We start from the raw sequence: 13677 nt of genomic DNA on the forward strand, positions 1-13677 counted from the left end.
TGCCCTTTCTTCTGCCCTGAGTCCTGACTATCCTGTGCACCACTAACTCGGCTGTCTTCTCCTTTGTCACCAGGGGTCCGGCCCGGGCTCTGCAGTCCCCGGCAGCTCCGGCGTGGGAACCCCCCGACAGTTCACACGACAAAGGATCACGCGGGTCAACCTCAGGGACCTCATATTTTGTTTAGAAAATGAACGCGAGACAAGCCATTCACTGTTGCTTTATAAAGCGTTCCTTAAGTAGCACAGGACCTGCGGCATCTCGTTAGAGACGCCTGGGGACGTTTTTATATATTTGCAGATTACGCCTTTTTGTAACAAGCAAATGGGATATTGTTTAAAAAACAGCCACCTCTTTGCAATGGAACCGTTTTATATTCCTGTTTCTAAGTCAACTCTTCAGTCCGGAAGAAAACAAGTTTCTGTAACAGAGAAAACAGAGGCCCATGGGCACTCTTAACGGACAACTAAATCCTAACTCATCTTTGATTGAGTGGCCTTCTTGCCAAACAAGCCATATATAAAAGCTGACAGAATCGTTTAGCAAATAATTAGCTGCCCTATGTCGCCTCCTAGCGGCTTTTACATTATTTGTGCATTTGGTTTTAGTTCAGCCCCACTTACTGCGTAGGTGTGTGTCTGCAAGCCAATGACCTCATTTCATTTATTTTATTTTTGTATCAGTCAGTTGGCAAAGCAAACTGATTTTTAGACTATTTATCCCCCCCTCCCCATTCAGCACTCGAGGAACACGGCCCACCACGGCCTCTGGGTGAGTCACTCTCCTGCCTCGCGGAGCCGGCCTGGCGGCTCCCGGATGTGTGGCCGGCATCTGTACAAATGCATTTTATTTGCTATAGTTTGTAAAGCTGTAAAGTTAAAAGAAATGAAAACCTTTTCAGCATAAATATATTTTACTTGCACTGTGTTTTTTAGCTAAAAGTGAAAACTTAGATGAAATAAAATCAAAGTTGAGAAGAATCATCAGAAGACTTTCTCGGTGTGAATCCAGTGTTGGGAATGGCTGGTGTATTTTGTCAGTCATTGTACATACTTTGGCACAGAACATGGAACGCCTCTGCGAACTGTAATTATTTTGCTAAGAGACCGTGTGCGAGCTGTGGGCCCTTTACAGATGCCCAGAGCAAGCCCCTTCTTTGTACCTATTTTTTTATTACAAATATACTAATTGGTTCTTTATATTTTCAGAGGTTATTGTATTAAATTGTCTATTGATAGTACTTTTATGACTGTAAATACTTGGCTTTCTCCGTGGGAACCTCACGGTAGACTAATTCGCCAGAGTGGGAGCTGAAAGATCAGTATTTTTTACCGACACCTGAGAACTGTTACACCTTTTATTTTGTCTTTTAGGAAATCCCGTCTTTCCATTTTTTCATGTAAATTTTGCACAGTTACTTGTTCATATGTAAATATTTTACTTTCAAAAATGAAGTTTTTAATTGCTATTGTTTTATATAGGGTTGAAAGAAAATTAACTCCTTTATTAAAAACAAATTTATCTGTATTTGTTTTGCCTATTTTTCCCAGTTTCCAGTTTTAGATGCTGCCAGAGACTCAGCTCTGGCTCTGCTGAGGTGCTTACTTATGAGCAACTTGTTAGAACCAGTATCTAAGCCCCCGCGACTCACCTAGCAAGGACTCACCTCCATGGACAGATGCCCACGGTGCAGAGTAAGGCCTGGCAGAGCTGAGCTCACACCTTGGTGGGCTCTCAGTCTGGGCCACCCCACGGGACACAGATGGCCCTGTGCTATGTGGACAGCAGGGCTCTTGTCCCTGCAGATGAGCTGGGGCCCAGCGGGGCGAGGCCAGGTAAGGCCTGTGGTGGGCCCTGCTGGTGAGTCTGTGCGGGCGGCCTGGATGGCCAAGCCCTGATGAGGACCCACAACCATGGAGGAAGGTGGGGTCTCCTGGTGGCCCTGCCTCCGGTCTATCTGAGGGTTCAGGTAGGACCCCCTCCAAGGCTCAGGGGTCACATCCACAGCAGTGCACTGCCTCTTGAGCCATAGTGACCAGTTGTTGGCTTAATTGGAGTTGGTGTCTACTTCTCACATTAAGTTTAGCTGGTTGGATGGATCTCCAGCAATATGTGGGCTTATTTACAAGTCACACTGGAAACCACCGCTCTCAGTGTGGTACTGCTGTGCCTGCCGCGGCTGTGCAGCCAAGCCCAGCACATGGGGCGTCCATAGTGGACATCTGCCGTCCAGGTCTGCAGGCTGGGTGTCCAAGGGGTGATCCGTTTCAGGCCCCTCCCCCAGCTCCTGGCTTGTGGCATCTCGGGACGGTCCTGGGCTTGGGAAGGGTCACCCCTTCACCTCTGTGTGGTGTTTTCTCCCTGCGCGTGTCTGTCTGTGTCTCTGAATTGTTCCTTTTTATAGCCACCACGAGCCTCAGAGTCACCAGGATGCAGCGTTGGGACGCGGAGGGACCTGTGACAGCCTGTGCTGCCTGGGAGTCGGGAGGGGCGTGGTGCTGGCCGTGGTGCAAATGTCAGAACTTCTCGAGCTGCATTCCATAAGCACATGTGCGGTTTATCGTACCTCTAACACATCTCAGTGAAGGTGCAGAAGTAAACGAACGTGAATAAAAAAGCCGTGTTCCAGTGTGAAGACACTTGGCGGGGGATGTGGTGAAGGCAGGAGTGGCAGTGTGGGGGGGTTGGGCGCAAGTCCAGAGGGCGGGCACAGGGTCTCTGGGATGCTCTTGGGACCCCTCCCCAGTGCAGGGGTGTCTGTGGGTGGCGGGGGTGCCTCGCCCTGGTGAGACTGTGCTGGAGGCCATGGCCAGGAGGCCGTGGGGGCGGCTGGGGCTAGTGCATTCATCGAGGACATGCAGGGACTGCCTTCCAGCGTTGAGGCCACCAGGTGACAGCCAGGTGGCAGCATGGGCCCCTAGGACCTGGGCTTATGTGGGAGCCAGTGGGAGGGGAATGCAGAAAGGGAAAAGAGGTGGCTTGACATGGGTGGGGGCTGGGGGCAATTTGTGGGGGTCATGGAGGCTTATGGGGGGCCGGGCAGGAGGGCTGGGCACAGGAGTCGGCACACAGGACACATGGGAGGTGGGGCAGGCGGGAAGGGTCAGGGACTTGAGCATTGGGGGTGGGGTGCACGGAGGTGGGGATGTGCAACTGCCAGTTAGCTCTTGGAGCTGACCAAGCTCTTCCTGCTAAGGGTGTGGCACGTGGGGTCAGAGTTGGCACCCTGCCCTCCTGAGGATAAGCCAGGGATCACAGGCTCTCCCCTCTCGCTTCCTCTCCAGCAGCTTCTCCACACCCGTAGCCCTGACCCCAGACTCAGATGATCTCCTGAGAGAACCCAGACCCTGGTTCATTTTGGTGGGGGTGGAGGGAGAGGTGCAGAGGAGGCTGGGTGGTGGCATTAAAATATCTCGATTTTTCAATGTCAACAATTGTGTTCAGTTGAAAAATGGCCCCCAAAGTAGGTCCCAATCCCCAGAGCCCCGCTCTGTGACCTTATTTGGATAAAGGGTCTCTGGGTGTGAGCAAGTTAAGGATTTTGAGGTGAGGCCATCGTGGGTCCTAAATCCAGTGACAAGTGTCCTTAAGAGGGAGGCTGGGGGAGATTAGAGAAGCCACGTGAAGACAGGCAGAGATTAGGGTGACACCATCCCAGCCCCGGCCTGGGCGCCTACTAAAGGGCCGAGGGACAGGCAGGAGGGTGCTCCCAGAAGGAGCCCGGCCCTGGGTCAGCCCAGTGACACCGGGCTCGGACTTCGGGCCTCCAGATCTGGGAGAGAGATCTGTGTCAACCGCCCAGCATGTCCTGTTACAGTGACCCAGGAAACACACCCAGCAGTTAGTTCAGTGTTTGGGGTGAGCTGGAGAGAACAAACCTTGGCTGCAGCTGGCCTCCTGGGTTTGGGGCGCAGACCCTGTAAAGTGGGCTCAGCCTCTTCATGGCCAGAGCCCCTCGGCGGCTGGCATTGCCACCAGGCAGCTTCCTCTCGGCAGCCGAGGGGCAGGGTTTCACATGGCTGGCCATGGCCGGGTGGAGGGGATGTGGAGGGCACACACTGAGGGGCTTCTCCACCCCTCCCAGCAGGCCCACCTGATTGGTGTTGAGCAATGGCTCCTGACCCCAGGCCTCAGTTTCTATGGCGACCATTCCCTAAATTTGAAGGGAAGGGAAAGGCAGGGTGGCGGAAGCAGAGGTCACTCATGGCTCCAGGTCAGCAAGCTCAACCCTCCTGCCTGGTCCCTTAACAAGCTTCTGGAAGTTTCTCTGCCTCCCTTCCCCGCATCACCCCCAGAGTCCCTCCATTGGGACTGAGCCCCCTTCTCTTCTGGGACTCCTCCCCCAGCTGGATGACCTTGGAAAGTAAGAGGCCAGTGCTCGGGAGCCCGGCCAGGCCCTGCCAAGAGGTGGAGACAGACCAGAGGAAATACTCAAGGGAAAGCACAGAGGTGTAAAGCAATTCAGTTGCTTTAAGAAATCAATGAAACGAGGGGTTTGTGAGGACCACAGGAGGGTCTTGGGCAGAAAGGCCTCCCCCACAAAGGAGTCTGAGGACTCAGCACCCCAGGTTCTCCCAGCCTTGCAAGGGGGAGGCCACTGAGAGGAGCCGGAGCTGCTGTGGGGCCAACCCCTGGGCGCCAATGCATGGCCCACTCAGCAGGGAGGGATGGGCGAAGGGACCTCCTTGTGCCTGGAGCTCTGTCCCCACTCTTATCCTTGAGGTTGATTTCCAAGCAGACAATTTATTCCTAAGCAGCAGAAGTTGCTGCAGGCATCTTCTGAAGCCACGGCCACCGGACCCACACCTGGAGGCTCAGCACCACGGACAGCTCCCTGCAGCCGCCCAGAGCCACAGCGGGTGAGTGGGGGCCTGGTGGTGGGCAGGGGTTGGGGTGTGATACGGAGCACTTGGGTTGGGAGGGAGGGTGGGGGAAGAGACCCGCCTGAAGTCTGCCCCTGTGTGTGTGTGTGTGTGTGTGTGTGTGTGTGTGTGTGTGTGTGTGTGACCTGTCACTTGGCCACACCCCACTCCCTCGGCCCTTCAGTAGGCGCCCAGGGCAGGTCCAGGTTAGCTGGCCACCTAAGGCAGGGCCTGGGTCTCCGCCTGGGTGCCCCTCAGGGCTGTCGCGAGAGCCCAGTGAGCTGTGGGATCAATGAGTAGCATGTTCCTGGGACGGTGGCCCCCAAATCAGAGTGGGAGTCAGAGTGTGTCTCCCAATCTCACCATGAGATGCTGTGTCCTGGCCTCCAGTGTGGCAGATTTGTGCGGGATAACTGTGGCCAGCCCCCACGCCCCCACACTCGTAGCCCTGCTTGGGTGGTATCTCGGCTCAGGGGCGTTTCCCACACCCGGGTCCTGCCTTCGTCACCACCCCCCAGCCTGGCCTTGGTTGTCAGGGGCTGGGGCAGCTCCTGGGGACCTGTGATGAGCAGCATGCAAGCGGGCAGATGGGGTAGGGACGTGTGCATGTGGGACAGAAATGTCCCTCAGGGCACCAGGGTCTGGGTGAGATGGGACAGGAGGTGGGCACCTGCCAGGGGCCGAGAGAGGCAGGTGCCCACACCTCCTGCCTGGGTCAGTTAAAATTAGGGTCAGAGTAGATAATTTCTTTCTTAAATAAAACAGCTCCCAGGTGGGCATTCCAGGACTGGGGAGATGGAGATGGTGCCCATTCAGCAGTAGCCACTAGCATTGTTGTCGGACGTGGCAATCACTGTGGCACCTTGACCTGAACCGCGGAAGCTTCTTGCTTGGTCTCAAGTCTCACGAGTTCTCCCGTATCACAGACTCGGGACAGTGTGGCTACCCCTCCCACAGTGCCCAGTCCTGACACACTCGAAATCCCCCCCCCTTCCCGCCTCACCTTTGGATGCCAGGGGCAGTCAGTTCACTGCTGGTCCTGCTCTGGCCCCCAATGTCCACCCAAGTCCCACTGGGCGGCTGCCCCACCTGCACAACCACCTCACCTTCCCTTTGCCACGTTCCCTTGTCCACCTGCAAGCCTGTGCTCTTCCTAATCTGATCAAGCCGGGCCTCCCGGGTCAGGAGACTCTCTCAGGGCTGCTACCCTCCCCCAGATCCTGGGCAAGGCCGGCCTGGACTCCTGCCAGGAGACGGGCATTGGACTCGTGGCTGGGGGCTGCTCCTGTGGCGTGGCCCACGGAGGGAGGGTTGTGTCACTGTGTCCTGGGGTCCTCATGTGCATCTGCCTGTCCCCCAGCCAGCAGCCCAGGTGTCCGTGGCCAGCAGGGTGGGCGGTCACCTGGTGGAGCCCCTGAGCACCAGTAGTTCTGGATACCCCTTTCAGGATTCCCTGTGCAGGGGGGCCTGCGACCTCCGACCTCCATCTAGTGATATGACCCACGAGCAGGCCCCTAGGTCTCAGGGAAGGGGCTTTCCGCTGGACTTGGGGTCATTTTGGCCAGGCCCCACCTCTGGGCCAGCCAGCCTCTGCTGTGGAGCCTGTGTACTACAAGCAGACTTCCCCGGGGCCTGGTGCCGGGCCTGGTTTCAGGAACATTAGTCCCACCGCAGGAGCAGGCCACAGCACTCCTTAAGGAGCTGCTCTGCTCGCACCCTTAAAATCAGCAAGTGCTAATTGTGCCTGTAATGGTTACCTGCACTGGGATTGCTGTGCATGCAAATTTGTGGCCCAGGAGAGGCCTGGGAGGGGTGCTGGGGTCCAGAACAGCTCTGGGTCTTACTGTGCCACTTAGTGGGGTTTCCCTGAGGAGGGTGAAGCCTCTGTGGGTCCAGCCTCCTGGGTGGCTCTGGTGTGTGGCCTCTGCCAGCCGGCACTGCAGCTCCTCCAGCTCAGACTCAGGCTGGGGAGCAAGGGCAGGCTGGGTCACATGACCAGGCTGGGCCAATCAGAGAGCTTCCAAGGATAGCTGAGCCTGGAGGTTAGGGGGTGGACCTGCCTATCTTTGGGTTCACAGTCTGGGGTGAGGGAGGCCTGAGAATTGTAAATTTGAGCCAGGTCTCCATGGTCTCGTGGAGGTTTGCTTTGGGGTAGGAGAGGGATATATGTTATTTCAGTTTGTTAGCTTGCATTGGGCCATCTAAGAATTCTGAAATATTAAGACACAGGGACAGGGGCCTTCCTTTCACAGTTTCCCTGGGCCTCCGTGTGAGGGGCCTGACTGTTCCTGTCTGTGCCCCAGAGCCCAGAACAGTGCCAGGGACGGAGGAGGTGCTCACACACGTTTGCTGAGTGGACAGGTCCCACGGATACCAAACCCGACATGCTCGTCCACCCAGCGTCTGAGTGCCATCCGCCTTTGAACAAGGCACAGAAACAAGCCCGGGGAGGCCAACTGTTTCAAAGGGGACTTTATTTACTCCTCAGAGCAGCGTGTGGCGCCCGGCCGCTCCAGGACAAGCCGTGTACAGCCCCTCCCTCAGAAGCAGGACTGGCCGCTGCACTGAAAGCACTGAAAACATCGACGCGTTTCCCTTTTATTCCTGTTTTTGTTTTTTGTTTCTTTTTTTTTTTTTGGTACAAAATGATACAAACAACAATACAAAATAGTTGTGCTGTTGACGATTACAAAAGAAGTCGGAACGTTTGTCTCACTGCGCAATGCTCAGAGTTGCAGCGCGAATACATCACACTCCAGTATCTTTCCCCAGAACAACCACAGTCATGCGGGCTGCTACACATTTTGTCCTTTTTCAAAAGAAACATGCAAAACATAAAAAAATAAAAAAATGAAAAGAACCCGAATGGAGGAGGAGAAAGGAAAGCAGACGTGTTCCAGTTCCAGAGACGTGGCCCAGCCGAGGCAGAGCCGCCCGTGTACGCCGCGTTGGTGAGCTGCGCCCCGGCGGGCGCCCCGTGCACGGGAGGGGTGGTCGTGGTTTGGCTGCTGCTCTTTCAGCGCTGACTGCGGTTGAGACTCTCCCGCCCCAGCTTTTACCAGAGCTGTCCTCTCGCGAGCTGTGCTGGCTGCGCTCTCAGCGGGGCGCTGGGGGCCTGGGCCTGGCACCCCGACACTTTGGATGTGCTGAAGGACACGAGAAAGCGCCGACCTGTGTGGCAGACATGGCGGCCCTGGGCTGGGGTGCCAGCGACCAAGGTCAGGGCCTCCTGACATGCCCCGCAGCACCGGACTGTCCTGCTCACAGAACAAAGCTCCCCCAGGAACCAACCACGCCCCACCTTTGCCATTGCCGAGTCCAGGCCCAGGCCGGCTCCCTGCTCATGGCCCCGCCCAATCTATAAGCTACGTAAGAGACGTTCAGTACTGATGGTACGCTTAGCTAATGCTAACTCGGCCTTGGAGGAGTTCCGGCATGGATCTGGGAGGGGGTGGGCACCCATCTTTCTTTGGCCCCGGGGGGTTCCCGGGTGGGGGGGAGAGGGCCTAGCTGTCCCGCTGTCTGGGAGCAGGGACAGGCATGGGAAGGCCCCTGTGACGTCCCAGCAGGCTGCTGCAGCTTCAGCCTGCAGGATTTAGGCAAAATGAACCAGGGGCCTGGCAGTAACAAGAGGCAAGGGAGGGGAAGGAGCCGGAGGGAGGCACAGGAGACGGACATCCCCCTCGGGGCAGAGGGACAGGAAGGGGTGAGCAAGGCGGGTGGGTCGGTGCAGGGGCTGCTGAGACCTGGGCTGGCTGGGCACCGCCACCCCTGAGGTGAACCCCTGGGGGCCCAGGAGGACTCGGGATTTCCCAGAGGGGCCCACAGCTGCTCAGCTGGAGAGCCACAGTCACACTTAGCACTTCGCCGGAAGGATGCACTTTCCCCAAAGAAACAAAAACAGAACATCCCAGCTCACTTCCTGTAGCCCTGATCCCACCCCCAAGCTCTGCCAGGCCACGCTGCAGACGCAAGGGCAGTTCTCTACCTGACCCGACAATCTGCACAGCAAGGCTCAGGACCGGGGGCCTGGTCCCCTCCGCTTGGAAGGTCACCCCCTGACATCCAGCCTGTGACACAGTGACCTTCCTCCCTGGGCAGCCATGGGAGGGTCAGGGACAGAGCCTTCGTGGGACAGGCTGCAGCTGCAGCCCAGCTGGCTCTGGGAGAATGGACGGAGCTGGTGACGAGTGTGGTTTGGGGAAGAACCCTGATGTCCAATGGGGACACGCCCACGAGCACTCAAGTTCACCTTCAAGGCCAAAGTTGTTCTGAAAAGAGGGTGACCATGAACGGGGATAGGCCATAGGAGGAGGAACGACTCAAGGACCCCAGATGGGGAAGGAGGAACACTTGCCTTGCTGCACCCCAACTTCCCCAGGCTCCTCCCTGTTCCCAGGAGCAGGCCAGTTTCCTTGTCCTTGGTCAGCTGGGACTCCCCTCCCCCCGGGGGCCCTGATGCCAAGTCCTGCCCAGGCCAGTGGCACCTTTCACCCTTCCTTGGGGAGCCTGAGGTAGACCAAGCACAAGGATCCCCCTTGAGGGTGCCTGTCTCCTGCCGGCCGGAGGCGCCTTCACATCCAGGGACGCCCCAGGTGCTGCTTCTCACCCCGCATTGATTGCAGCCGGGGTCTCCCCAGGGCCCTGGGACACAGCCTGTCGTCCATCCTGCAGAACCGAGTCCCCGGCCTCTGGATGGAGTCGGACTGGTATTCGAAGGGCGGTTTCAGCTGCTGGGTGCTGACCCGGTCCAGAGAAAGGGGTGGGCTGCTGTCTCCAGCAGGTGCCACCCAGACGCATCTCAGGCCATTCCGAGCAGGTCCCCGCCGTCCATGCTGCTGAGAGCATGGGAGAGCTCTGGCCCCGCAGGGTGGGGTAGAGACAGAGGCTGCCTCGGCCTTGGAGACCGCACAGCCCCGGGCATGGCCGCGGTCTGGGGCTGCACTGGTGGGTGCTCGCTGGGCCTGTGACAAGGTTCGGTCTGGAGGGGAGGAGGGCTCAGGCCATGGTTTGGTGAGATGCTGGCTGGTTTGGGCTGTGGCTTCTTGGGACACTACACTCTCCTGGACCAAAGATAATGGAAGCCTAGATGGTGTTCGGGGTGGGGGAGCCTAATGGTTGGCCAGGGGCACCCAGGGAGACAGCCACGGACAGAGATGGCCACTGGGAGCCCCGCCGCCCCCAGTTATTTAAGCATCTTGGGAGGGGGGTGCACAGCTGGGCCACCGTGAAAACCACGCCCACACAGCCGTTTGGTCACGGGCGTTGGCGTGCCGGGAACACAGCCGCAGGAGCCGAAGCTGGGCCTCCCTGCCCCCTGGCCTCAGGCACCCCAAGGGGTCCAGGAGACCCAGACTGCATGAGGCAAATCTCGAGCTGTTGGGATTTGGATCCCAAACTATGTTTTCTTTGTAAATTTTGTCAAGTGAGTCGCCCACTTTTTTCCTTCATAAAAGGCCAAAAATAAAAAATAAAAAAGAGAGACTCATTCTCCTGATTCCCAAATTGGTGGTGCCTTCGGAGCTCGGAGGAGCCAGGGTGGGGTGCTGGGGCCGGGCGGGGGACTGGGTCTGTCTGCTTCATTCAGCCACTCCTGAGTCTGAGGGAATGACACATGGACCAAAGGCACTTGTTTTTTAAACAGTGCTTCTGTTCTAAGAGGTTCCAGTCAGGACCGAGCGCCTCTCGCTTCCTCGAGTGACTGTCAGCTCCCGTGATGGGCGGTGGGCGAGCAGTGTCCGTGCCGGACAGCTCAATGTTGGGGGGCTGGGGCGGGGAGACCCCCCAGCTCACCACTAAAGGACGTGTCTGCAGGGAGTCGGGAGGACCAGCGGCCTCCCCCAGTCCTGCTCCTCTGTCTGTCCGTCTGTCCCTCCGAGTGCTGGTCCGGCTTTGGTCCGGGAAGGGGCAGTCAGTCCTCGCCACCTCCGTACATGTCTGCCAGCTTCTTGAACCGGGGCCCCCAGTCGTTCAGATAATCGTAGTCTTGGTCCCCGGAGCTGGACGAGTTTAGGGAGCTGACGGAGCCTGCGGTGGAGCCGCTGCCTTCGTAGTCGAAGACCAGCAGGGAGTCATAGGGGGGCGCCGTGGGGTCGTTGTCTGCCGCTCGGAGTCCCTGGGGGTCATGAGACACGGTTAGGGGGGAGGGTTTGTGGCCGCAGGAACTGGAAGAAGACTAGGGCAGGCAAAGCTATAGGGCCCTGCATACCATAGGTGCTCAACAAGTGCTCCCTATGTTTGACCAGAGGGCATCTCAGATAGCCAAGGAGAGAAAGGTCAGAAGCTGTTAGAGGTGGAAAACTCAATGCCAGCATGAGGTAGGAGGGATGGGTGGGGCCATGGCTACGTGGGCCTGTGGCTGGGCGGGGCCTGTGGCTGGGCGGGGCCTGTGGTTGTGTGGGCCTGTGGCTGGGCGGGGCTGTGGCTGTGTGGGCCTGTGGTTGGACAGGGCTGTGGCTGGGTGGGGCCTGTGGCTGGGCGGGGCCATGGCTGGGTGGGGCCTGTGGTTGGACAGGGCTGTGGCTGGGCGGGGCCTGTGGCTGGAGTTCAGTCCCTCCAGGGAGGCCCGTGGGTCTTGATTCCATGATCATTGTCACATGGAATGTGCACCTGAGCTGGCCAGAGTCAGAGTTTTGAAGTTAACTATCCTCGTGAACAAAACCCGGCAATGTTGCAAGTGTGGCTGGAGCCCCGCCAGGTGCTACCCCCTTTGTCCTTGAGTGTGGCTGGCTGACTGGCTGGTGGTGACCCTGGGAGCAGTCTTCCCCCCTCCCCCCCGCCCCGCCCGCCTGTGGATGGGACAGCTTGGAGGTGTGGGGTCTATCCTAGCTCTGGGAGGTCCCCAGCAGGGCGGCCCAGGTGCCCACGGTGATCACCGGCTAGCTGACGCCTCACTGCCCAATCCTTATGACCGGTCAGTACTGCAGAGCCTGTAGTGTCCGTTTTTACTTCCTGGGAGAGTTACTCAAAAGTGGATCGGGAAACAGGCTCAAAGTCACGAATCATCCGAGAGATGAAAATCAAAACAACAATAAAAGGTATCACCTTACACCTGTCAGAATGGCTACCATCAACAAATCAACAAAGGACAAGTGTTGGCGAGGATGCGGAGAAAAGGGAACCCTCGTGCACTGCTGGTGGGAATGCAGATGGTGCAGCCACTGTGGAGAACAGAATGGAGTTTCCTCAAAAAATTAAAAATGGAGCTCCCATTTGACTCAGTGATCCCACTTCTAGGAATATATCCCAAGAAATCAGAAACACCAATCAGCAAGGACATATGCACCCCTGTGTTCATAGCAGCACAATTTACAACAGCTAAGATTTGGAAACAGCCTAAGTGCCCATCAGCAGATGAGTGGATTAGAAAACTATGGTACATCTACACAATGGAATACTACGCTGCTGTAAAATAGAAAGAAAGCCAGTCAGAGGAAGATAAGTATCACATGATCTCACTCATTTGTGGAATATAATGAACAACGTAAACTGATGAACAAAAATAGATCCGACAGAGAAGCATCAAACAGACCTTCAAACCTCAAAGGGAAGGCAGGGGAGGGTGGGCAGGGAGAAGGTATGCATATAAGCATGACCAATGGACACAGACAATGGGGGTGTGTGAAGGCCAGGGCTGAGGGGCGGGGCGGGCTGGGAGAGGACAATGGGGGAAAAGGGGACACATGTAATACTTTCAACAATAAGAATAAAAAAATAATTTAGACTGCAACAAAAATAAAACAAGGAAACATTTTAAAACGTGGACTGGGGAAGGCCTACTTTTGGGGGTTTTAAAACTTGTATTACATGGGAGCCAGCGAGCGCTGCCTGAGCCGAGTTAACTTCCGGTCAGGTGTGGAAGCCTCTCTTGCCTGGGACGCGGCCTGTGCTGGGGGCTGTTTGCACAGTCTCTGCTCTTTACTGAGCCCCCACGTTTTAAGAACTTCTCTCCAAGTCAGATTCCGGGGGAGTGAGTGCGGCCGGCCCCCCTGCAAACGCAGTCGGAAATCGAGGGCAGGGAGTAGGTCCCTCACCCGGTGCTGAGGGCGGGGCTCGGCCTTCTCTCCACACTCCAGGGCCCAGTGCAGAGGGCACCGCTGTTGGTTGTATGTGTTAACAGGGTTTTACCTTTAGGAGGGGCCCTGCTCGGGCCCTCCCCTCTGCCTGGGCACCCACCTCGGTGATGAAGTCTCCGATGTCCCCGGGGTGGGGCACCACAGGCCTGACCGGGTACAGGGGCTCGGTGCCCACCGGCCGCTCGTCCACCCGCCGCACCCCGGCCGCCGTGCTCAGCACATGCTCCGTGGCCTCTGGCTGCTGCAGCTGGCTGAGGTCATAGTCCTGGGCGGGCCGAGAGGAATCAGGGGGGAGGCACGGGCGGGACAGCAAGCAGGGCGCCAGAGAAATCCACTGTCCTATTCCCTCCCCTGGTCGCCTTCCCACAATGCCCACCTCCTCTCCATCCAGATCCTGACTGTCCTGAAGGCACGTGGGGGGCCTGTGCCCCTGGCTGCCTTCACTGGCCTGATGGGCCCCCAGGGGGACTCCCTCACACATTCCAACTTTGTTCCTCAGAACACCCGGAGCTAGGGCTGCTGTCACCCTTGCTCTGGGCGGGGACAGGAAGCTTTAGTGGGGTAAGGACTTGCCCTGACTCCCACAATGGCTGTGGTGAGCGCAGGGTCCAACCAGGCAGCTCCTGGAATCCCCCCGCCCAGGCACACTGCCTCCTGGTCACCCCACAGCCCTGGCACACAGGTCTGTCCTTCCCAGCCCCTGGGGTGCAGGGAGCAGGGTGAGGGGTCCCCTCAGGGAGGA

The 13677-nt window shown here is 57.5% G+C and overlaps 2 protein-coding genes across 4 annotated transcripts in view; one reads left to right on the forward strand and one right to left on the reverse strand.

Moving 5' to 3' along the window:
• Window positions 1–1525, forward strand: part of TAF4 (TATA-box binding protein associated factor 4) — a 60311-nt gene extending 58786 nt beyond the window's left edge. For both annotated transcript variants that reach the window (XM_079784312.1, XM_079784313.1), the window contains exon 16: window positions 74–1525. In XM_079784312.1, coding sequence (XP_079640438.1) covers window positions 74–241 — 168 coding nt within the window. In that variant the 3' untranslated portion in view covers window positions 242–1525. The remainder of the gene's footprint in view (window positions 1–73) is intronic.
• Window positions 1526–10687: 9162 nt separating this feature from the next.
• CDH4 (cadherin 4) overlaps window positions 10688–13677 on the reverse strand; it is a 386793-nt gene continuing 383803 nt past the window's right edge. For both annotated transcript variants that reach the window (XM_079783884.1, XM_079783883.1), the window contains exons 15-16: window positions 13036–13200; window positions 10688–10975 (exon numbers count right to left, since the gene is read on the reverse strand). In XM_079783884.1, coding sequence (XP_079640010.1) covers window positions 10772–10975; window positions 13036–13200 — 369 coding nt within the window. In that variant the 3' untranslated portion in view covers window positions 10688–10771. The remainder of the gene's footprint in view (window positions 10976–13035; window positions 13201–13677) is intronic.

This window comes from Cnephaeus nilssonii (genome assembly GCF_951640355.1).
Source record: "Cnephaeus nilssonii genome assembly, chromosome: 11".
NCBI classification, from domain to species: domain Eukaryota; kingdom Metazoa; phylum Chordata; class Mammalia; order Chiroptera; family Vespertilionidae; genus Cnephaeus; species Cnephaeus nilssonii.